This window comes from Pantherophis guttatus, chromosome 12 (genome assembly GCF_059756535.1).
Source record: "Pantherophis guttatus breed Tessera chromosome 12, ASM5975653v1, whole genome shotgun sequence".
In the NCBI taxonomy this organism is placed as follows: domain Eukaryota; kingdom Metazoa; phylum Chordata; class Lepidosauria; order Squamata; family Colubridae; genus Pantherophis; species Pantherophis guttatus.
The window spans coordinates 3,660,861-3,686,393 of NC_142074.1; the positions used below are offsets into that span (position 1 = coordinate 3,660,861).

The 25,533-nt window shown below is 42.4% G+C and overlaps 1 protein-coding gene across 2 annotated transcripts in view; it reads right to left on the reverse strand.

Moving 5' to 3' along the window:
* Positions 1-6,205: 6,205 nt before the first annotated feature.
* Positions 6,206-25,533, reverse strand: part of NALF2 (NALCN channel auxiliary factor 2) — a 37,688-nt gene continuing 18,360 nt past the window's right edge. For both annotated transcript variants that reach the window (XM_034434972.3, XM_087877567.1), the window contains one exon: positions 6,206-19,626. In XM_034434972.3, the coding sequence (XP_034290863.3) occupies positions 19,199-19,626 (428 nt within the window). In that variant the 3' untranslated portion in view covers positions 6,206-19,198. The remainder of the gene's footprint in view (positions 19,627-25,533) is intronic.

Sequence of the window (25,533 nt, forward strand, 5' to 3'; positions counted from 1 at the left end):
AATGAAAATAACCTTCCTATCTGCATGCCGCAGATCCCTGGCTGACCTGAGTTTCCTTGCTCAGGGGTGAGCACTGTGCCGCATCTGTACAGTTCTTCTGCAACCCATCTGGCATTCTTCCAAGAGGGAAGAGGAAACTGTGTCAACCCCATGAACAGTGCAAACTAAAGTACCTGAAGGCAAGAATGGAAACAATGGATAGAAACTAACCACAGGGAGAAGCAACCTAGAACTGAGGAGAAAATTCCTAACAGTTAGAACAATCAACCAGTGATTGTTCAGAATCACTGTTCAGCTTGCCTTCAGAAGTTGTGGGTTCTCCATCACTGGAGGCTTTTAAGAAGAGATTGGACAACCATTTGTCTGAAATGGTATAGGGTCTCCTGACTGAGCAATGGATTGATCTAGAACAGGAGTCTCCAACCTTGGCAATTTTAAGCCTGGCGGACTTCAACTTTTTGCTGGCTGGGGAATTCTGGGAGTTGAAGTCCACCAGGCTTAAAGTTGCCAAGGTTGGAGACCCATGATCTAGAAAACCACCAAGGTCCCTTCCAACTCTGTTATACAGTTAATGACTTAATGAAAGTTTGTAATAGAATCTTTTGCCCAAAGCTTTGGTTCTGTCAGAATGCTTATTCATGTCTGGATAAGTCCAAATGTTCTGTTTTTCCTTCAAAGTGCCTAGCCTTTGCTTCTGGGAAGCACTGCAACTATTTTTCGTCATAGCTCGCCTACTTCTCCTTTAACATACATGTTTTTAGATAAAGATTTCCCAAGAAATCTTGGAGTTAATATTTACAAAAACATTTACAATCTAAAATGGTGCAGTAAGAAAGGAATCAACGAATTTCAACCCCGGCCACAAGAGGAGCTATAATAAGCATTACCCCAACATTAATCTCAAAAGGTTACAATCCTCCATAAATGTTGAGTAAAATAATATATATATAGGTTTTTAATTTTATAAAAGGAAGAAAGGGGTTAGGTTCTTGAATCCTGTTTTTCAAATTTGCTATCATTTTTCAAATTTTACATTTTCATATAGAAATAAATTTTAAACTTCTATAATTTTTTTAATTTTTAACATTTGTGAAGTTAATTTTTTAAGTTCATATGAATTTTATAATTTTTTAATTTGTAAATGTTACATAAATTTTACATTTTTAAAATCATTACATTTACCAGTACATCGTATCTCTAAATGGTACTTTAATGGCACTTCATCTACATGGAGTGAAGTAAGCAGTGAAATTCCTCAAGGTTCTGTTTTAGGCCAAGATCTTCATACAGGATTTAGATGGGGTGGGGGGAGATAGAAGGGGAACTCATACATTTGTAGACAACATCAACCTGGTGGGAATAACCAACACTCCAGAAGATAGGCTCAAGATCCAGAAGGATCTCGACAGACTTGAACACTTAAACATATCCAACGAAATTAAATTCAGTGGTGAGAAAAGTAACACCTAGCCAAGAAAAACCATATGCACAGGTATGGAATAGGTAGTATTTGGCTCATTACCAGTATCTCTGAGAGGGAGCTAGGATAACCACTTAAATATGAGCCAGCAATATGCCACAGCTGCCAAAAAAGCTAACATGGTCCTAGGCTGCGCAGGGATAAAATTAAGATCATATGAAGTACTACTTTATAATGCCTTGGTAAGGCCACACTTGGAATGTTGCATGCAGTTTTGTCATCACGATATGAAAAAGATGTAGAAACTCTGGAAAGAGTGCAGAGAAGAGCAACAAAGATGATTAGGGGACTGGAGGGTAACACATATGAAAAATGGTTGCAGGAACTGGGTATGTCTACTATAACAGAAAGAAGTCTAGGGGGTGACATGATAGCAGTGTTCCAATGTTTTAGGGATTGCCACAAAGAAAAAGGGGTCCACCTATTCTCCAAAGCACCTGAAGGCAGGACAAGAAGCAATGGATGGAAACTAATCAAGGAGAGAATCAGCCTGGAACTAAGGAGAAAATTCCTGACAATTAGAACAATTGATCAGTGGAATGGCTTGCTTTCAGAAGTTGTGGGTGCTTCATCTCTGGAGTTTTTAATGAAGAGATTGGTCAGCCATTTATCTGGAATGGTAAAGCATCTCCAACTCCAAACTTCTTGTTTTGTTCTGTTAAATTCCCACTTTCCAAACATTTATGGAATTCTCATGGATGCCATTTGCCTTTGGAATTCAATTGTTTTACTGTTTTTCTTTGGTCTTGTTCTTCTCACAAATCTTCAAGATATTTAAACTGAATTTAAAATATTGAGATACATGCAATATATTTATTATTACTTAAAGATAAATAAGGGTAGCCTTTTGCACAGTCCAGACACCTTTATAGGACATAATGAATTTGATTTTTGCATAGTTTATCCCACCCAATTTGGTATGAATTACATCAAATAACATGGACTGCAACATTACAGATTTCTTTCCTGGTCTAAGTGCCAAAGCATTCTGAATAATAAGATTGAGAAGTCAATTCATGTCAAAGCCCAACCACAACTGCTGATCTTGACAGTCCCTAGAAAACATCTCAGTTCTTTTAGCATTGCTATCATGAACGTTTACTAACCTTTGGGGTTTGCTTTGATTAATTTACATACTCCATAAACAGAATTATTCTTGGTTTGGAGAATCTGAACTTGATAACCTCAACAGACAACTCTTCGGTGTCATTAGAATAAGATTCTTCATTAATCCTGTCATGTCTAACCTCTTATTTGTGAACAAGGAAGAATTGCAGCAGCTGGTATTAAAACAAATTGATTTATTTGCAAATCTCCTTATGCATATGTGTGTGTGCAGGCATGCCCTACAGCAAAGCATAGAGATAAGATCAGGTGCCTTCCTAACTGAAGGAGTGGCTAGACTGAAGCCTGTTGCCAAGTTGAGGGAAGGAGCATCTCCACACATGAAGATGAGCCTGTGGAAAAAAGTTTGCCAGAAGGAAAACAAACAGTTCTTAATGATCTGATGTCCTTACATTGCCAATCCAGTCCCAAAACTAGTGTCAACTTCGAACTGAACCTGGCAGCAGCCATTTTCCTGGTCCTCAGTTGCCACACAGAGGGGGAAGGGTGGGAAGGAGGTTGGCATGCCTTACTAGACCCAACAGAGAGTTTTCTTGTGAGAACCAAGGTCATCTCTACTGGCAATGGATAAGGTTGGGAAAGGGGTGCCTGGAGAGCCCACCAATTAACCCAATTGGCCAACATGACCTGTGACATTTAGGGATGGAGTTATTTCCTATTTTAATTATACTGAAACCATGAGAAAGATTTAGAGTTGTTTTTCCTTTGAAGCAATGCCAATATGATGTACTCAATAAAGAAGACCTTTGAGAAGGATCCCAGTCTCAGAGTTCTGATTTGCTTGGGTTCATTAGACGGAGCCTTGACACTTAGGTCATAAAATCATAGAATATAAGGGTTGGAACGGCTTTAGAGAACATCTTGTTCAATCCTACACCCAGTGCAGGAATCCATTACAGCATCACCAACTGATGACCATCCAAGCTCTCTTTAAACACCTCCATCCAAAGAAAATCCAGCCGTTTCTGAGGTAGTCTGTTCCATTGTAGAACAACTTTTACTATATACTAGGAACTTCTTCCTGAGATCTGCTTCCTTATAAACCATATGTTCTCCACATCATATTCTCCTGTGGCTTGGTCAGTCTGCCCTTGCTGCTTCTATCCCATGGATAGAGCTGTATCTCATTGAATTCTGAGTCATCTGTAAATTTAATTAGCACTCCCTCCCAATGAAACAGTAATAACAGCCCCCTACTCAATCCTTGAGGTCCCCATATCATCTCTTGATTAGGGGACTTGCTTGCAAGATTGGACTTTTGCCCATAGGAAGCTTCTGCACCATGGCTTCAAAGAGCAAACCCAGAGGAATAAAAGATCTGGAGAGGCCTAACTTGTCAGTGCAAAGATTAAGTCATCCCAACCTGTTGATGCTTTTTCTTGAGGGAACCTGAATATTATTATCTTTTTTTTCAGGATGATCACAAAAGAACATGCTTTCCTTTTTGAACAGTCAAAAACAACAACGCAGCTCACCAGCTCAAATCCCCCTGCAACTCAGACTAAGCTGAGCACAACCAAGCCCCCACCCAAACAGAACACACCCCCAGCCAATCAGAGCACAACCAACCCCCCATCCAATCAGAGCACAGCCAAGCCCCTAACCAATCAGAACACACCTCCACCCAATCAGAACACAGCCAAGTTCCCATCCAATCAGCTCACACCCCCACTAGCAGTTAAAAGGAAGAGACAGCTGCGATCTCACATTGCTCCTGGAAGCACGAAGCCGAGAACACCAGCCTGAAGATGACGAATGAGACTTCGTCGAAACGTCGCCAAGACACTTCCAATTTTACGTGGGAGAAGACCCGAATAACCAAAGACCTACATATATATATATATATATATACAGAGAGAGAGAGAGAGAGAGAGAGAGAGAGAGAGAGAGAGAGAGAGAGAGAGAGACTGACTCTGAAAAGAGTGCAAAGAGGAGCAACAAAAATTATTAGGGGATTGGAGGATAAAATATATGGTTGCAGGAATTGGGTATGTCTAATCTAATAAAAAGGACTAGGGGAGGCATGATAGCTCTGTTCCAATATTTGAGAAGCTCCTACAAAGACGAGTGTCAACTCTGAAGCGAGCTCGGTTGAAGCCATCTTGTGCTGCCTCATAGTTGCTACGAAGCCTGAGAGGGAGAAGGGAGGGAGTGGGAAGTAAATAGCCTAGACAAAACAAAAATTTTTCCTGTGGGAACCAAGATCATTGAAAGCGGTGGCTGTTGAAGGAGGAGTGGAGCCTGCCATCCATCTTCATTGGACAATGTGACCGGTGACACCTGGGAGGGGGGATTCTACTCTTTTTAATTAGGTGAAAACTATGGGAACTGTTAAGAGTTGGTTTTCACCAGCTGTGCTGATATGATGTATCCAATAAACTTGTACTTTGAGGAATCTACCTGCCTTGGAGTCCTGTTTCGAATGGGTGCATTACTCAGAACCCTGTCAATGAGGGAGTCAAACTATTTTCCAAAGCACCAAAAGGCAGGACAAAAAATAATGGATGGAAGCTAACCAAGGAGAGAAGCAATCTAGAATCAGCCTGGAACTAAGGAGAAACTTCCTAACAATGAGAACAATTAACCAGTGGAATGGCTTGTCTTCAGAAGTTGTGGGTGCTCCACCACTGGAAACTTTCAAAAACAGACTGGACAACCATTTGTTTGGAGTGGTGTAGGGTAGTGGTGTCAAACTCGATTTCATTGAGTTGTGTTTGACCTTGGAGGCCAGGATGGGTGTGGCCAACTCAACATCACTCGTGTCGGGGGCGCCTATGGTGGCCCGAGCATTCTGCCAGCAAAAACGGGCTCCCGAGCTCCATTTTTGGCTGCGATGGCCTCCTACAACCCTCTGCCAGCGAACACAGAGCTCAGGAGGGCCACACACAGCCTCCTGAGCTCTGTTTTCACTGGCAGAGGCATCACAGGCCGGTCCTTCACTGTTTCCAGGGCAGTCCCACAGGCCAGATCTAAGCGCCCCAAGGGCCAGATCTGGCCCCCGGGCCTTGAGTTTGACACCCTAGGGTAGGGTAGGGTCTCCTGCTAGAGCATGAGTTTGGACTAGAAGACCTCCAAGGTCCCTTCCAACTCTATTATTATTCTATTCTTTTGATCCAAGATAACTCTTGCTCCTCCTCCTCATTGAACATGTCTCTTTCCTTCTCTTTTCTCTCCCTTTTCACTCAGCCTGCTTTCATTGTGCCCAGGCCAAAAGAAACATATTTCTCCACTTATGCAAATTGTTCCACAGGAACATCTTGTTTTCACATTTTTACCCTAATTCCAAACTCTCCCAGTGTCTTTCTCAGTCCTACAGCAGGTAACATTTCCTCCCAGATCTTCTGATGACCTTTTTTCCACTTGCCATGGGAGACCACTAGACATTAAAGAGCTGTAGGAAATTTAAAAAACAGCCCAGAAGGCAATAAAGGCAAACAATCCCCCAAATATTCCAGTTTTTAAGAAATTTGCCTTTCAGGACATCAGATCAAGTCTCACAGTTCAACGCATGGATATATTTCTCTACCTATCTGCAATCTACAGACCCATCCGGAAGTGAATATTTCTAGCTGTCAAGAAAATCACACACCAGATAAAAAGTTATCAATTCATAACATTTTATTTCTTTACTGGGTTAAACAGGAGCAGAGTAGTTCCCTGATCCAAAATACAACAGAACTGAAAGCATTACAGGTACAGAGACTATTGAAACACAGAGAGTAATAGGATAATAATAATAGTTTAATACAACTGAATTATAGCATGATTTTTATCATTTCCCCCCTCCTTTTTTGTTTGTTTTTTTGTTTGTTTGTTTTTTTTGTCAAACCATCTTGGAAAACAAATGTAATAGGAACTAGTGCAAAAAAGTTCTAAACATGAAGCACAGTGTATAAAATGACCTAAGAAAAGTGCTCCCTCAAAGAGCACAGCCATTTTCTTATGACAGGAGAGGAAGAAAAGGGAGGACAGAGGGCCAGTGGGGAAGAGGGCCTGAGGGGAGAAGGAGGCTGGAGAGAGAAACAAGGCCATGAGGGAACAAAAGAGTTTTAAGGTTGAGTTCAGCAACACGTCTTGTAGTTTTTCAAACATCTCAATCATGTTCTGCAAAAAGCTCCTTGCCATCGCAGCCCAGGGGTTCCTCTCTGTGGCAGAAGCAGACCGACAATTCGTGTGGTGGTCTGCCTTGATACCCTTCCCTCTCTGGCCGGCTCCCCTTTGGGTGGCATAGCCTCTTTTATTCCAAGGAAGGCCCTCAAGGGGATCTTAATAAACAAACAATAGCATGAAGAGGAAAGAGGAGCTTCCCCCTCCTGGTCTTCAGGTCCCCCCCCAGCACCCCAATTCCATAGACCTGGCTTCCTGCCCAAACAGAAAAACCTCACAACAGAAAGGGCTCCTTCAACCCAGGAGACAGCAATGGCCAAAGGGAAAAGAGGAATAACCCTACCTGTGAAATGAGATGTTAGAATGGGTTAGAAATTATGTCTTCCTGGACCATTTCCTTTCCTACCTGCTATTCTAACAGCCCAAAGTCCCAAAGGTGCTTTTTCTAAAGGCAACTGGACTTTCTTGGTTTTATCCTTGAAGATGTTTTGCTTCTCCTCCAAGAAGCCTCTTTAGAACTGAAGAAGCTCCTTGGACGAGAAGCGAAACATCTTCAAGGACAAAACCAAGAAAGTCCAGTTGCCTTTTGAAAAAGCACCTTCGGGACAACTATGGCCTGGATGACCGAGAATCCCCACAGACACCTACAGCCCAAAGACCCTGACATTTGCAGTTCGTAAAGCACATCTAGGGTATGTTATTATTTTGTACCGTGTAGGATTTGAAAACCAACCTGGCTGGATATTGGAGGCTTTGCCAAATCTGCCTTGAAAAGTAGTTTTCTGGCCACAAAAAGAACAGAAGCATATTCTCAGGTCTACCCTGAATTTTAAATGCACATTTGAATTTCAAAACATTTGTTTTAGAAAAGCAAGAAACAGTGGGGGGGGGGGGCATTAATGATTATGGGGATCACATCCTCTGAGTTAGGTGCATGCACCCTCATTTAGTACAGTTGGGGAGAAAAGCTGACATTCTGATATTCCTCCACCCACTTTTACTTTTAAGAATTTGCATATTGGGGGTCACAGTTTATCCTCTAGGACAGGTGCCTCCAACCTTGGCAACTTTAAACCTGGCTGGGGAATTCTGGAAATTGAAGTCCGGCAGGCTTAAAGTTGCCAAAGTTGGAGACCCCTGCTCTAGGAAGCAGTTCCCAGAAGCTGCCTGTGCTTTGCTTGTTAGAGCTGTTAACTACTCTACCAAGAGTTATCATTGGCAGGAATGCAAAGATGTGGCTATTTGGCAGGCTTAACCATGTAAGTATGTGTAGAATCTGGATGTTTGTCTGGTCAGCAGCATGGACCCTGAATCTGGGAAGATGTGTTCAGAAATTATGCTGGAATTTTGTGCTCTAGGAAGTAATACAGAATCAGGACAAAACCAGATGTGCAGAGTTAAAGGGAAAACCACAGAAGCTGCAAAATCAGGGATTGTGGCATTAGAGCTGAAGGACTGGGCTGTCCGTAATATCAGAAATCTCAGGTGCTCGAGCAACTTGGTCTCTTGATAGGTTTATGAAATGCTATCCTCTAAGAATGCAATGAGAACAGGTGGCTGTTTAATCAAAAGCAAGCTTTATGGAGTCTGATATGTTTGGTCTCGTGCAATGGCACAGTTAATGGCCATGTAATAAATAAGATTTCCAGATGCTCTCTGTAAATTCTATCTCGAATGCACGTCCCTCTCTATTCAAGAAAGGTCTTCTCTGATATACACTCAAATATGATCAGACTTTCCATTTTCATCATTGTTCAAAGACCACAGCATTGATAGCCCTTGCCTCCTCCAAGGTTAAGAAAATATTTGGAAAGGTAAACAAAATTGGAAGCTGTGAACAGAAACATTTCCTAAGGGATCTTAAAGATGGAGAAAACATGTATTTGTGAAGGAAGTAGAAAGATGGATCCTTTTGCTCAAACCCCTAAAACAGGGCCTCCTGAAGTTATCCTTATGTTATACTGTCGAAAAAAGAAAGGTGGATGGGACCAGGTGCCAACTTCTCAGTAAATCTTTCCATCAATTCTCATCTGAGAAAAATAATTGTTCAGATCACATGGCAGAGTTATATACTGTGGCTGAAGGCTGAAATAAATATTTTTGTTTCCTGACCATCCCCTATTTCTAATTTATTTTGAAAGCAAAATGGAACTATGGTTAATGCAATAAAGGAATAAATCTCTAACTTGTCTACATAAGCCCCAGTTTTTTTTACAGAAAGGGCGCCATTTCTTGAGCATGGCAAATCTTTTCCATATTGCTCTTTGCACACTTTGCACATAGAACAATAGGATTCGAAGGGACCTTGGAGGTCTTCCAGCCCAACCTCCTGCTCAAGTAGGAAAGTCTATACTATTCCAAACAAATGGCTGTCCAGTCTCTTCTTGAAAACCTCCAAAGATGGAGCACCCACCACTTCTGGGGGGAAGTGGTTCCATGATTAACTGTTCTCTGTCAAGAAATTTCTGCTTATTGCTAGGTTGGATCGCTTTTTAATGATCTGCCACCCATTTCTGCTTCTTCTGCCCTTTGACCTATTTGGAGAATAGGTCAAACTCCTTTTCCCTGTAACAGGCCCTGTTAAGTACTGGAAGCCAGCTATCATGTCACCCGTAGTCCTTCTCTTTGTTAAGAGTAGGCATACCTACTACCATTATCATACATTTTAGCTTCCACACCCCTTACCATCTTTGCTGCTTTTCCCTGCTCCCTTCCTAGGCTCTCAACATCTTTTTATATCATAGTGACCAGACCTGGGTGCAGTACTCCAAGTGTAGTCTCAGCAATGCAATATAAAGTGGTACTATCACTTCACATGAACTTGTTACTATCCCTCTATTGATGCAACCTAGGACTGTGTTGGCTTTTTGGGCAGCTGCAGCACACGGCTGGCTCATACCTAAGTGATGGTCCACCATGACCCTTAGGTCCCTCTCACAGTTACTTGAGCCAGGAACCACCTATGCTATACCTGTGCATTTTTCTTGCCTAAGCATAAAACTTTACTGAATTGCATTTTGTTGGATAGGACTTTGATGACTTTAAATCTTATCACACTTAATGAATACAGGTAGTCCTCAATTTACAACAATTCACTTAGTGACAGAAGTTACAATGGCACTGAAAAAAGTGACTTACGACCATTTTTCACACTTATGACGGTTGCAGCATCTCCATAGTCACATGATTTACATTCAGATGCTTGACAACTGATTCACATTTATGACGGTTGCAGTGTTCTGGGGTCTCCTTTTGTGACCTTCTGACAAGCGAAGTCAATGGGGAAACCAGATTCACTTAACAACTTTGTTACTAATTTAACAATTGCAGTGATTCACTTAACAAATGTGGCAAGGAAAGTTGTAAAATGGGATAAACTTACTTAGCAAATGTTTCACTTAGCAACATAAATTTTGGGCTCAATTGTAGTTGTAACTCGGAGGACTACCTGTACTTTAAATTTTTATGTCACTTTATTTAACTTGCTTTGAAAACCTGAGTCTGAAGAAATGTGTTGTGTACACATGGGGATGTGTGAGACAACAAAGAGCCTGAAAGCAATAACAAAAGACTATGTGTATCTAGGCATGAAATCCAACAAAATGGGAGCACAGGTCGTATTTTCATCTGTACTTCTAATGGAAGGCCAACATCCAATGAGGAAGTGCAGGATTTTAGAAGTACAGTAGTGGCCAAAATTGTGGAAACCTTTTGGGAAAAGTGTATTTTGGAGGTTTGATGGCTAATAACACCACTTTTTTGGGGAGTTTCAAGATAATCCTATTCCATTGCTGGAATGGCCTGGGAATAGCCCAGACCTTAACCCAATTGAAAATCTATGGAGCTGACTAAAGAAACTTGTTAGTCAGAAGCGACCCATCAATAAAACCCAGTTAATAGAAGCAATCATTCAATCTTGGTTTCACATTATAACAGCTGCAGAACTAAAAGACTTTGTTCACTCCATGGGAACAGAGCCGAGGTGGCGCAGTGGTTAGAGTGCAGTACTGCAGCTACTTCAGCTGACTGCTGACTGCTAGTTCAGCAGATCAAATCTCACCGGCTCAAGGTTGACTCAGCCTTCCATCCTTCCAAGGTGGGTAAAATGAGGACTCAGATTGTTGGGGGCAATATGCTAATGCTAATGCAATATGCTAATATGCAATATGCTATATGCTAACTTTGTAAACCACTTAGAGAGGGCTGTAAAGCACTATGAAGCGGTATAGAAGTCTAAATAATAATAATTTAAAGAAAGATGTTGTAAGGCCATAATTCATGCTAAAGGTTACCCAACTAAGTATTAACTGACGTGATAATTTTTGTATATCTCATTTTTTCTATGGTGATAATTTTTGTATATCTCATTTTTTCTACGTTTCACTTTGTTTCTTTATACTGTTACTGCTATTCTAATAACAAATTCTTCATAAAAGTTATTGCATTACATTCAGTGGTGGGTTTCAAAAATTTTTACTACCGGTTCTGTGGTGTGGCATGGCTTGGTGGGTGTGGCTTGGTGGGCGTGGCAGGGGAAGGATACTGTAAAATCTCCATTCCCACCTCACTCCAGGGGAAGGATACTGCAAAATCCCCATTTCCTCCCGATCAGCTGGGACTTGGGAGGCAGAGAATAGATGGGGGTGGGGCCAGTCAGAATTTTTACTACCGGTTCTCCGAACTACTCAAAATTTCTGCTACCAGTTCTCCAGAACTGGTCAGAACCTGCTGAAACCCACTTCTGATTACATTCTTAATTAAATTATCTTTCCATTGATACATAATTTTATGGTACTACTCCAAAAAAAAAGTGGTGTTATTAGCTAGTTTTAGAAAATAGACTTTTTCCAAAAGGTTTCCACAATTTTGGCCACTACTGTAAATCATTGACTTCAATGATGATGCCATTGAAAGAGGATTTCTGGACCACGGTCTAAATTATGTACATGGAGAGTTTCTGGCAGGGGATAGACTACACCTCACAAGAACCAGGAAGAAAATAAGTGGCTGAGCTTATCTGAATAACTGATGGGATGTCACAGAGAAGAGGTGTTCAACCCATTCTCCAAAGCACCTGAGGCAGGACAAGAAATAACAGGTGGAAGATCCTTAAGGGACATCCAACATAGAATTAAGCAGAAATTTCTTGACAGTGAGAACAATTAATCAGTAGAATGCTTACCTCCAGAAGTTGTGGGTGCTCCATCAACAGAGCTTTTCAAGAAGAGATTAGGCAAACGTTTGTCAGGAATGGTATAGAATTTTCTGATCAAGCAGGGGGTTGGATTAGAAGTCCTCCAAGATCCCTTCCATCCTATGATTCTATGTTCTATAATAATTTGGGTGTTCTAAAATGCAAAATGGCAATTTATTCAATTAAAACATCTTCTGATTTCTCAATTTGGTCTGACTAACCTTAGGAACTTTTGAAACTACAAAAACACAGAATGTTTGAATGTTTTAAAGAACGATCGGTGTCCAATGCTTCTATGCCACTTAAAAGAGTTTTAATATGTGGCGTAGAAGCCTTTTAAATAAACACATTTGGATCTGTTCTATGGATTTATCAAATCTGCCAGTCTGATTCTCAGATGGCCTCAAACAAAATCCTACAGGATCATTATTTCTGAGGGAGCACCTATCAACAGGAGTTATTTTCACAGGACATCATAGACCAATATTTCTCAACCTTGGAAGCTTGAAGATGGGTGGACTTCAACTTCCAGAATCCCTCAGCCAGCGCTGCTGGTTGGGGGATTCTGGGAGTTGAAGTCCACCCATCTTCAAGCTTCCAAGGTTGAGAAACACTGTCTTAGATATTACCTACAACCTTGTGTCTCAACCTTGACAACTTTAAGATGTGTGGACTGGGGGATTCTGGGAGTTGAAGTCCACCCATCTTCAAGCTTCCACGGTTGAGAAACACTGTCTTAGACATTACCTACAACCTTGTGTCTCAACCTTGACAACTTTTAAGATGTGTGGACTTCAATTCCCAGAATTTAACAGGATTCACAAGACCCAGAACATTCTCTTCCCAGGGCATATGCTCCATATGATCCTCTTGCACTATTTGTGAGTCTGGCGCCCAACAAACAGGAGCCACAAGCAAATATCAAATGTTTTCACTCCCCCATTCAATCTTTCTTGTTCCTGTACTTGTTCTTTTAAAACTTTCTGCCTGGAGTCTCCAAAATGCTGCTTGCAAATCCATGTCAGGAGACACTTTCCGTGGCACCCACCAGGAGGGGGCGACAGTAACCAGCTGATAAATTGGTGCTTTATATTTGGTCTCAGATGCAACTATTTTGAGACTGAGCCGCCTCTCCCCAAAACCAATCATTTCACCTAAAATGTTTTTTTTTTAATTCCAGTTGCGTCCACCAGGCCAAAAACTCTGATGATCCTTGACAAGGGTCATTTCCGTACAAACTTTCTCCACCTAAAAATCTATGGGGGGAGTAATCTATATAGAAAATGGTGTGTAAATTGTGTAGAATCAAAACCTTTCTTTTCTCATTCAGAACAAACTGTGTAGAGTAGATTATCTCCTATCAAACGTCAGCAATTGCAAGAATCTGAGCTCAACAGGCTGCGCATTCCTCCTGCTGCAGAAAGTCTGCACTGCCCACCTCCAAACACTTCAGGTTCCCTAGTTGCCCTCTCTGCCTTTCTCTGTAGGAGCCTGGTCCCCCCACCCTCCCACTGCCCCAGTATATTTGGTGCTGCCACAGAAGTAGTTGCAACTCATCCAGTAAAAGAAAATTGGTGGTTCCTTTATTTCGAATCCAAGCTGACAGCAAAGTTTTGTACTGGTAGTTCCTGATTAATGGCCAGTTTTACTCAAGCATACTTTGTTGGGGTGATCTCTCCCTGTAGCTGGAGGGGTGCGGGAAGGGCAGGCCATCGTATTTCAGGCTTCCTAACCATGTGCTGACTGTTTTAATGCTTTTCAGACAGCTGAATCTGTCTTTTCCAAACTACAGAGTCTTTTCCAAACTACAGTAACTGAAGTAGAATGTATCCTGTTTAGAAGAGAAGGATCAACCAAGTCTGGGAAATGGCTCCTAATATGTTTAAGTAGCATCTACGTAGCTGTAAAAGTTCAGAAATTTCCTTTGAGAAATGGAAAGCCCACTTCACGGAGAACAGAAAGGGGCACAGACTTTGGCAGAGAAAGTAGGTGATAATAAGAGATGCAAATAAAATGGTAATAATTGAAGAGCATGTGGCAAAAAATACTAAAGGAAAACAGTAAGAACTTATGTTCAAAGTCAAAAACTGGCCAGAGAACCATTTGGGCCACTGGGTCAAGTAGTAAAAAGAGACACTATGGAATGATGCAGTTTGCAAAGAAACTAGATGAATCTGCTTTTATATTAACATCATATGAATCTGTATTGCTGTGGTGGCACAATGGTTAGAATGCAGTACTGCAGGCTACTTCTGCTCACTGCCGACTGCCAGCAGTTTGGCAGTTCAATTCTCACTCACTCAAGGTTGACTCAGCCTTCCATCCTTCTGAGGTCATTAAACTGAGGACCCAGATTGTTGGGGGCAAGATGCTGACTCTGTAAACCACTTAGAGAGGGCTGCAAAGCACTATGAAGCGGTATATGAAGAGGACCCGGATTGTGGGGGCAATAAGCTGACTTTGTATAAAAAGAACACTGCTTGGGGGCGGGGCAAAAAAGCCCTACTAAGCAGGTATATACAAAAAGTATGAAGGCTATTGCTTAATGCATTGTAAGCCGCCCTGAGTCTCCGGAGAAGGGCGGCATATAAATCGAACTAATAAATAATAATAAATAAATATAAGTCTAAGTGCTATTGCTAGTGTCTTTCTCAAGGAGGCAATGAGAAGTATGCAAGTAAACAGTGATAATAATATTTTCCAGATGTCTTTAGAAACTACCCAGCAACAAATTGCCAGTTGGATGTGATCCAATTCTTAAATAATTCAAAGTCTGATGATTTAACAAAAATAAAGAATAATGTCCTTCAAACTGGATGCACGTTTTAGAAAGGAGACCCAGGAAAATATAGACAAATCAAATGTCTGTTCCAGATAAATTGGTGAAATTCTGATTACATTAAAAAAAACCTACTCTAAACACAGAAGCTCTGCTGGAGGAAAATCACCATGTCTTCCATAAAGATTAATCCTCCCTCTCCAATCTTTCAGATTCCACGTCAAGATCACGTGAAGTGTTAGTACCACTTTATATGGTCTTGCTAAGGCCACACTTGGAATACTGCATTTTGGTTGCCATGATGTAAAAAAGATATGGAGACTCTGGACAGAGTGCAGAGAAGAGCAACAGAGATTAGGAGATTGGAAGCTAAATCATATAAAGAACAGTTGCTGGAATTGGGTATGTCTAGTTTAATGAAAAGAAGGACTAGGAGTGATAACAGTGTTCCAATATTTGAGGGGCTGCCACAAAGAAGAGGGTTCAACCTATTTTCCAAAGCATCAGAAAACAAGAAGCAATGGATGGAAATTAATCAAGGAGAGAAGTAACCTAGAATTAAGGAGAAATTTTCTGACAGAACAACTTGCCTCCAGAAATTGTGGGTGTTCCAACATCGGAATTTTTAAAGAGACTGGACCACCATTTCTCTAAATGGCATAGGGTCTCCTGCTTGAGCAGGGGGTTGGACTAGAAGACCTCCAAGGTCCCTTCCAACTCTGTTATTCTGTTAAGAGGCATGTGTTCATCAAAGACTCTTAAGTAACCTTGACAACCATGGGATAAGAGGATGTGTCCCTGTATAGATTGTTGATAAACACAAAGCAAAGAGTAAGATAAGTGGGCAATTTTCTCAATGGAGAAGTGTAATTCCTAAGGATCTATTTTGGAACATTGTGATGGTCAGTAATCTGGATAATTTAAAGAGGTATTGGTTAAATGCATGGAGGATAGCTCTATCAAGTGTCCTTTAATCATGTAAACTCAATATTACCTCCAGACTAGGGCCAGTATTACCTCCAGACTAGGGCCTAAACCAGTTGGAGGGAAACAGAGGCAGGAGAGAAGTAGGACCAACTCCCCTCCAGGCAAGCACATCATTAGCTGCTGTGAGAAGCCGTATGCTAATTAAGATGGGTTTTGCTCAGATCCAGCTCATGTTCCTGTTATGATTGCTCAATTATCTTACGCTACTTTTCAGAATCGTATTACTCTGTTTAATTCAATTTAAAAAAAAGAAAAAACACCCTCCTCTGCCCAATTTAGCCAAGAGAATTTATAATAACCATCCAGGAATGTGAAAAGCAATGACAATCTTTTGGGGTCCAATTCAGAATAATCAGCAATAGAAACTGTTGTTGGAATCAGTAACACAAGTGCAGCAATATTTCTTCCATTTTGCTTTCATCCAATAATACTCAATGGGTTCAGTTCCGTTGGTTCAATCAACCAGAGGCTGCTTAAGCTAACCCTGAATTAAGTGGGTTTTCTATGGCATTCATTGCATTATTTACCCCCACCTATAAAGAGATCAACGGTCCATCCACCAATTCCTAAGACAGGGAGGGGGGTAGTTTCTTATGAGTCCCAGGCGATTAAAGGTAACACAAAGGCTGAGTCTTTGATTGTAAATCAATAGTGAATATACTGTTGAATCCTGTTCTACTGTTGAGTCTTTTCATTCAGGCAACCTGTTGGCCCTTTCCATCATGAATGGCAAAGGAAGTCATTGCAAAGGATGAAGCCCTGCATTGCTTCAGTATGGGAATTTTATTTTCCGTATGTCTTAAATAGGATTGAAAACTATGCCTTCTTTTGATCTCACTGTGCTCTGCCACCATGATGCAACATATAGTTTCAAAAATAAAAGATGTCTTATCATGAACTGGACTGCATATTTTAAAGGATAGCCAATTCTTATAGAAATTATGTCACCAAGAAGGATCAAAGCAGGTGGAGGGGGGACACCTCTGCAAGGACCAGGTGCAGGCACTTCAATCCCTGGCACCTCGTTACAGGCTTGGGAGTAGACCTTACCTGGAGATCCTCTGGAAAGCATACACTGGTTTGGAGTGATCAATCTCACCCCTTTCATATCATCACTATTCCTCTTCCTCCTGCTCCTCCTCAAAAGAGGCAAATTTAATCTGAGAGCAAGAGAGAGCAAAGGGGGAGTTTATACTTGAGGCAGATGTACTGTGTGGATTGGATCAAGATGCACTTTTGTTTTCATGTTGCATAGTATCCAGTGGGGTTAAGAAGACGACTCTCTTTGGGCATTCAGGACTTTGATCATAAATTTGAGATGGATGAGTATCTCCCGGAAGGTTCTAAAGCTCAGACCGCAGAATAACCCAACATGTCGGTTCCCTCTTTGATAATGAATTGAATGAATAGTTAACAATATAGCCTTCCTGTGATTTGCTATGATTATTCAATTCCAACCACGCAGAAAGTAGCTTTTCTTTGAGGAGGAAGGAATGTGGCCCAACATATCACCAGAGAGCACAAAAATCCATAATGAATGTGATTTCTGGAATTATTCCACTTCAAGATTTGTCAGACGTTACGGAGAAGCCAAGAACAAGGGTTAATTTTTTTACGACCTAAGTGTCTCTAAATGAGTCTATTTTAGAAGAACACAAATCACCTATGGGATTCTTGCTGCTCTCAGAGTCTAGTTGCTTTCTTGCAGACTGATATCAGTGCACTGATGATGTCACTTAGTTTAGTAATGAAATGTCTGCCAGAAAACCACCAAGGTCAGAGAGCACCAAGGACCCCACAGTTCCATCCTTAGCTGCAAGTATTCTCTTCTATTGGTACAAATCACATCCTTAGAGCTGCTCACTTTTCTCCCTCTTGTTTATACCCCTCATTGTTGTCACAAATTCTTCTTTCTCAGTGATGATATGTAACACACCAACTGCTGCTGATGGAGAATAGTCTTTTTGACGCTATCCACGTTTCTGAGAGTGAGGGCCTTTGTGAGAGGTTTGAGAAAAAAAATGGTTCTTTAATGTAAGATTAAAGAGACAGAGAGAGACAGAGAGATATTTCCTTGTCAAGAGTCTCTTAGGAGTCTCCCTTTTTCCTTGAATGAAAATTTAACATTCAGATAGAGAATTTTTGGGTATCAGAAACAGCCTGCCTGCATTGTGTCTGCATAGAACCATTTTTCCCATGGGCATAGGCGGGGGAGAGAGAGCAAATTCAAATTGAAGAAAGAATGTGGACCCAAACCTGGTAGTGTTTTGGTAGAGGGTTAATTGAGCCAAGAATAAGGACATGCCTTTGGTTTCTGTAAAGAATCAGGAACTGGACTGGACTCGAGTCAGTTAATGAGAATATATGAAGAGCCAAGCCAAGCCTATCAATTGCCCCCCCAAAAAACCCTGCATCTGGGCTGGTATTTCTCACAGGAAATATTCAGAGGTGTTTGCTTGGACGTTCTGGCTCAACTTGGAATCAATCGACTATAATCTTTTTGTGGGGGTGCTAGAAACAGGGAGACGGGCATTTCTAACTTCCTACCCTTGTGCGAAAGACAGCATGTCTACCTCTTAAGAGTATGGGTGGGGAACCATGGCCCTTTTATGACTTGGGGACTTCAACTCCCAGAATTCCTGAGCCAGCATGGCAGATAATCCCCCTTCCCCTGCAAAACTATAATGCTGTAACTCAACGAAAAAGAACAGAAAAGGAACGGCTTCTATTGGCCTATTCTCAACGAATCTAAGATGCCCCTCCAATTTTGAAAGTAATCCCTTTGGAGAAAAGCCTAATCTTTCTTCCAAGCAAATACAGTATTTCATGTGTTTGAGGACATCTTACAGAGATGATAGGCAGACAGTGAAGGAATTCAGCCCTTCTGGGAACATGGGACTCCAGACTGCACAAGCTGCTGTTGACTTCTCCTGGGCCCTGGCCTGGGAAGGTCCCTTCAGCACTTCTTGCAGCTCTTGGTCAGAGAAAGGGGGGAAGGGGCCAGAGAGGTCTAAGAAACAGGGAAGGGAGGAACCCTGTCATCACCCCTGGGTTGTCTGGGATGGGCCTCGTGTAGGACTTGGATCTTGGGCAAGCTACTTCTGCCACTGCCACAGGCCAGTTACTCACTCCGGAGGGGAAACATCCCGGCCAGGAACCTTACCCAGGATACGTGGTGGCAGAAGCAGCGGGGGTCACTCCCGGGAGCCTCGCACTGGCCTTTGCAGACGACCACCTGCTCCCCCTTCCCCTCAGCCCCTTCCCTGCCTGGCTTCTGCAGCTTCAGGCCAGGAACTCATGGAGCCCTCCTGGAGGCTGTGTTTCCACACAAGCCGTCTGGGCATCCCAGGGCGGGCCCTTGCGAGGAGTTGCTCTTGGTGGGGGGTTTCCACGTGGGGGTGGGTCTGTGCATGGCATGTCACCCAACCGGTGCCCCCAAAAGAGGTATAAGGAATGCCCCCTCCCCTCCCCCGCAGGCGCCTTTCCCGCCCTTTCTTTTTGCCTGAGGAGCTGCCCTCGCGCTCGGTCACTCGTCTCTGGCGATGCTCTCCTCCACGGCGGGAAGGACCTCCAAGCTCAAGCCTTCACTGCTGTGCACACCAGAGAAGGACACCATGGTGTGCAGGAGCATAAGGACCAGGACGCAGAGCCGGATTTTGCTGTGGCTGAGGCGAGACCCTGCAGAGACCGGCAGCAGAGATGGGGGAGGGTACTGGTGGTGATGGTAATACAGGTGATAGTGCTGCTTCTGTTCCTTCTGCTGCTTTTCCTTCTGCTGCCGTTGCCGCTGCTCTTGCTGGTGATGGGGGTCTTCATGGCGGGGGCTGTGGAATGACTCCGACTCGGTGGATTTGGTGGAGGTGTTGTAGCTGCGGTCCGGTTGGGGATCACAGGAGTCCCACTGCACGTCACAGCACTTCGCTTCCGGGTCAGGCAGCTGGTTCTCCAACAACCCTGGAAATACAATGGCACAATAATTGTCTGTGGAATAGCCCTAGCCCTTAGACCAGTGTTTCTCAACCTTGCTGGCTGGGGGATTCTGGGAGTTGAAGTCCACCCATCTTCAAGCTTCCAAGGTTGAGAAACACTGCCTTAGACTTATATGCTGCTTCACAGGGCTTCACACAGGGTGGATTTGATTTAAATCGAGTTGATTTAAATCACGATTTAAATCATGATTTAAATCACTAGTAAAAAGGCTTGATTTAAATCAACTCGATTTAAATCATAATTTTTAAAGAGCAACTGTCATCTCTGCTACTCCTTTGACCCGCTGTTGACTCACCAATAGTCCCAGTGTTGCAGAATATACAGCCTCGTGCTACATAACGAAGCTCCATTTCATGCTGAATAAACTAAATTATTTATGTATCTTAAATAGAAAACTATCTTACGATAGATTTTTACCCCAAAAGTTTTTTATTAAAATAAATTTGATAAAAATAAAAAAAAATCGATTTAAATCAAAAAAATCCAATTTAAATAAAAAAAATCTGATTTTTTTTATTTTTTTAAAAAAATCATTGATTTTTATCCACCCTGGCTTCACAGCCCTCTCTGAGCAGTTTACAGAGTCAGCCTCTTCTTGCCCCCAACAATCTGGGTTCTCATTTTACCCCCCTTGGAAGGATGAAAGGCTGAGTCAACTTTGAGCCTGGTGAGATTCGAACTGCCAAATTGCTGGCAGCTGGCAGTCAGCAGAAGTAGCCTGCAGGACTCCATTCTAACCACTGTGTCACCATGGCTCATACAGATAGTCTTCGACTTACGACCATAATTGGCCCCAAAATTTCTGTTGCTAAGTGAAACACTGGTTAAGTGAGTTTTGCCTCACTTTACAATCTTTCTTGACACAGTTGTTAAATGAATCACTGCAGTTGTTAAGTTAGTCACACGGTTGTTAAGTGAATCTGGCTTCCCCGTTGACTTTGCTCGTCAGAAGGTCGCAAAAGGGGATATCACGTGACCCTGGGAAACTGCAACGGTCGTAAGTATGAACAAGTTGCCACACGTCTGAATTTTGACGACGTGACCATGGGGATGCTGCAAAGGTCGTAACTTTGAAAAATGGTCATAAGTCCCATTTTTCGATGCTGTTTTAATTTTGAACAATCACGAAACGAACTGGTGGAGGCAGGTACCCTTCATCATTTCATCTTCTGCCTTCTTGGCCCCCAAAGTCTGCAGCAGCCAAAATGTCCATTAGAGAACTATGAGGATAGAATATTACAGGTGTTTCCTAAGTGACTCCTAAATATCTCTAGAATACAGGTAGTCCTTGACTTACACTGACTTAGTGAACTTTCAAAGTTACAACGGCACTGAAAAAAGTGACTTATGACCGTTTTTCATACTTACGACGGCTGCGGTATCCACAGGCATGGGATCAAAAATTGGCTGCTTAGCAACTGACTCATATTTATGACGGTTGCAGTGTCACGAGGTCACGTGATCCCCTTTTGTGACCTTCTGATGAGCAAAGTCAATGAGGGGAAGCCAGATTCACTTAACAATCGTGTCACTAACTTAACCACTGCAGTGATTCACTTAACAACTGTGGCAAAAAAGGTTGTAAAATGGATGTCAGGGTGGCAATTAATCCCATTCTGCTTTTGGGTAATTGCACCTTGATTTAGAGAATGGATTGAGGCTTTTCCCTTGAAGTATACTTAAGAAAATAAACCCGAAGATATAGTTTCTAAGAAAAACTCATTTATTTGTTATAAAGAAAATAAAACATCTTACTAGCTAATTAATTACATCTTGGCAAAGTTTTCCCGGCCACCTCTCCTGATCGGAGAACAAAGAAAGATTAGAAGAAAGTGAAAGAATGTGGACATGCGCAGTTAGCTTAGAGATAAGAACTTGGCAAGCTACGGTAAATCTGAAAGTTCAGAAATAAGAGCTCATCTGGTAAATACAAAAACGCAGTGACAATGGAGCAAATCTCTCTTAACAAACTTCTCACTTAGCAAACATAGATGTTGGGCTCAGTTGGGATTGTAAGTCAAGGACTATCTATATGACATTCACTGCAGGGGCTGTTGGATTTATCCCGTTTACCCTGCTCTTAAAGAAACTGTCTCTATGAGATTAAACCAAGTGATCCAATTTGGATTTAGGGGGCTATTATCCAAAACACTGACTGAGCTGGGGGGGCGGGCTGTGTTCAAAAGAGGAAAAGCGCGGGGGGGGGATGCTGGAATAATATGGTAAATAAAGGAGTGGATAAAAAGCCAGTACAAGCTTGCCATCTGCTTCCAAGGAAAAGGAATACAGAGCATAAACCGGAGAGCCCGTTTTTCTTTGTACTGCCCGCATGCTGGGTTCATTAATTTGGGCCACTGTTTCCAAATCTGCTTTATTGCACTCCCTCCCTCTCACGCCCGTTTTGTCAGCAACTGGGAAATCTGAAATGAAATGAAAAGCAAGGTGCTCCTTCAAAGTATGGACACTCGTCAACATACGGACATTGTCCAATACAGATTTACAACAGTTCATTCAGTGACCGTTCGAAGTTACTACGGCACTGAAAAAATGACTTCTGGCTGTTCCTCACCCTTACAACCATTGCAGCCACCCCGTGGTCACGTGGTCAAAATTCAGACGCTTGGCAACTGACTCATACTTATGACGCTTGCAGTGCCTTGGGGTCCTATGGCCACCTTCTGCAGCCTTCTGACAAGAAAAGCCAATGGGAAGCCAAATTCACTTAATAACTGTGTTACTAACGTAACAACTGAAATACTTCACTTAACAACTGTGGCAAGAAAGGTTGTAAAATGGGTCAAAACTCACTTAACAACTGTCTTGCTTAGCAAGACTCAGTTGTGGTCATAAGTCGAGTTACGATGGTAATGGAGCCTGCTGCCATCCATACTGTCGAAAGTCGGGATGATGGTTGAGTGAATGGGTTCTTCTGGCCACTAGAGATTACCTGAGCTCCCCCAGGTTAGCAGTGCCAGTGTAAAGCAAGCACATTTCATGCCGGGGAGGCCAAGGCCAGAGGGAGGCAGGAGAACCAGAAGGACGCCTTCGTCCCCTCCTTGCCTGAGCATCCCCAGCATAAGCAGCGCTAGCAGGAAGCTAGGACGAGCAATGAAAGGAGAACCGGCTGCATTTGTTCTCCTTGTTGTCTGTGCCACGTGGCCTTTCCACTTTCCCTACCCCGACATCCTGAGTTCTGGATATCTTCGGAAGATAAGTGACCAAACAGTGACCAGTGGCGGGAGGGGAAGACTGGGCCGAATCCAGTGGGGTGGCAAAGCAGGCTGAGTGCCTGTGGGTACCCAGCGGGACAGGAGGGGGGAATAGGTGGTATGGGGCGCTGCACCGTCTGTCTCTGGTTGCAATGACGGCAGCAGTGCTGCAGGCATCGTGACATTGAAACGGGGCTGTACGTTGCTTTTGGGGATCTGTTGTAACTTCGAATGACCTCCAGGAAACCTATACTTAACTGCTACATGCCCCTCTCTTGCTTTAGAACAACGATCCCCAAACAGTGGGCCATGGCCCACTACTGGGCCACGGCCTATTCACAACCGGGCCGCGTGCGTGAGTGGCAGGCTGGCGCATGCACACGCACTCACACCCGCTCACACTCATGGGGGGGCAGGGCACGCACCTGCCACTCACACAAAACCATTCCCTCTCCCCCTCACCGCCCCCACATTAGGCTAAAGATTGGGGAATGCTGCTGTAGGAGATTGTTTGCAGCCCGGTTCCTGATATAAATTGTGATATTATATAAGTGAAACATCTAGGTTACACAAGACTTTAGAAACCACAGCTATGTGACCAATTGTAAAATACCTCAGACAGCCTCTGTGTTCATTACTGCAACAGAAATGGACTTGGCTCATGAGATGGGAAAAAAAATAAAAATCCAGTCCATTCCTACTCTTTGACACCTTCACAGGACAACCTTAATTTTGGGTCTGTGCTGATGTCTTTCATAAATCATGTAACAATTTTAAATAATAAATAATAATTTAAGAAATAATGATTTAAATACTAAACAATAATTAAATAATAAATAATAATTTCATTTACATTTGTTTGTTTGTTTGTTTGTTTGTTTATGAATGAATGAATGAATGCCACAGCCCGGAAAATTTATGCTCCCTAATCTACAGCAATGAATACTTCATGTAAGGTTCATTAATTATATTACAATTAAAATATGTTATTATACAATATTAATACTTCTATTTTAATATACCTAACATAGTAGGAGGTCCACAGGCCCATGTCCCCATGGGCGAGTGTAGGTGCATCCCCTGTTTCCAATCTGACGTAACTTGGCTTAATTTTCCTCTTTTAAAGACAAATAATCACATTTCTAAATGTGAAATTTGCATCATCATTTTTCTTCAGTGCCATTTTCTGTTTTATCGCATTTTTGATCTCATCCAACAGTTTTTCTGCTGCTTTCAGTCCAGAGGAATGAAGAATTGCCTTCTCTTGTTTGACCCACTTCATAACGTACTCGACTTAAAACAGTTCATTTAGTGACCGTTCAAAGTTACAACAGCACTGAAAAAAAGCTATTTATGACCATTTTTCAGAGTTATGACCATTGCAGCATCTCCATGGTCATGTGATCAAAATTCAGACGCTTGACAACTGGTTCATGCTTATGACCACTGCTGTGTCCCAAGGTCACGTCATCCCCTTTTGCGACCTTCTGGCAAGCCAAGTCAATGGGGGGGAAGCTGGATTCACTTAGCAACCGGGTTACTAATTTATGAATTGCAGTGATTCACTTAACAACTGTGGCAAGAAAGTTTGTAAAGTGGGACAAAACTCACTTAATAACAGAAATTTTGGCCACCTTTGTGGTCGTAAGTCGAGGACTACCAGTAGTTTTGTTCACTCTGTTAGCAATTTTCTTTCCTTTTGATTTCTTAATTCAAATTATGATGAGGACCCAGATTGTGGAGGCAATAAACTGACTTTGTATAAAATATACAGAAGTATGAAGGCTATTGCTTAACACATTGTAAGCCGCCCTGAGTCTCCGGAGAAGGGCGGCATATAAATCAAATAATAAAAAAAAAGTTCTTCCCTAAAACAGTTCTGTGGCAGTCTATTCTCGCTTACCTAATGCTCTCTGTCTACCGTTCTTCATTCAATCCCATATCTCAAAGGCTGTCCTTTGCACCACATTATAAAAAGTTCTTCCCTTAAACCAAAACGTTTTAATTCCTAATCCCTTGCGTTTTTCAAGTCTCTTTCCTCTTTACATAGAAATGTGTCCCACCCTTTTTATCAGCCATTCCCAGCACTAAGCACCATCGTGCAATATTGCTTTTCAATCCAAGCACCATCCTGTTCCAGGCATTTGTGTGTTGCAGCTGCCCCTTTCCTTCCTGAAAATTTGCATCTCTTTATGTAGCATTTGAACAACCGTCCCCCCCCCCCAACACCCATCCCAGGCCTGACAAAAAGAAGCTGTCAGCTTTGGAAGCCATATTAGGCCGGGAGCTTCCATGCTGCCACCTTCTCCTGTGTGGGAAAGTAGGAGGGGGCATTTAGTAGAGGGGTTCTCTGTAGACATAATAGCATTCTTCCTGTCGGTCAAGGTCAGGGCGATCCTGCATCTGGAGAAGGAGTGGTCGGAGTGCTGTCTCGAGATGGGACGGACGGTGATTGGAGCATATGACCGACTGAGGAGTGAGGGGATGGTTTTGGGGGTTTTGATTCACTGACGGAAAACCCGGAACTCTCAAATTCGGGTTTTCCCAGATGTGCCAGTTTACCTATTCTAGTAAATGGAACTTTGAAAAATGATTGCTTCAGAGTCTTTACTTGGAGTCGGGGGGGGGGGTTTCTGGAATGCTGACATAAGCCTTGTCAGTA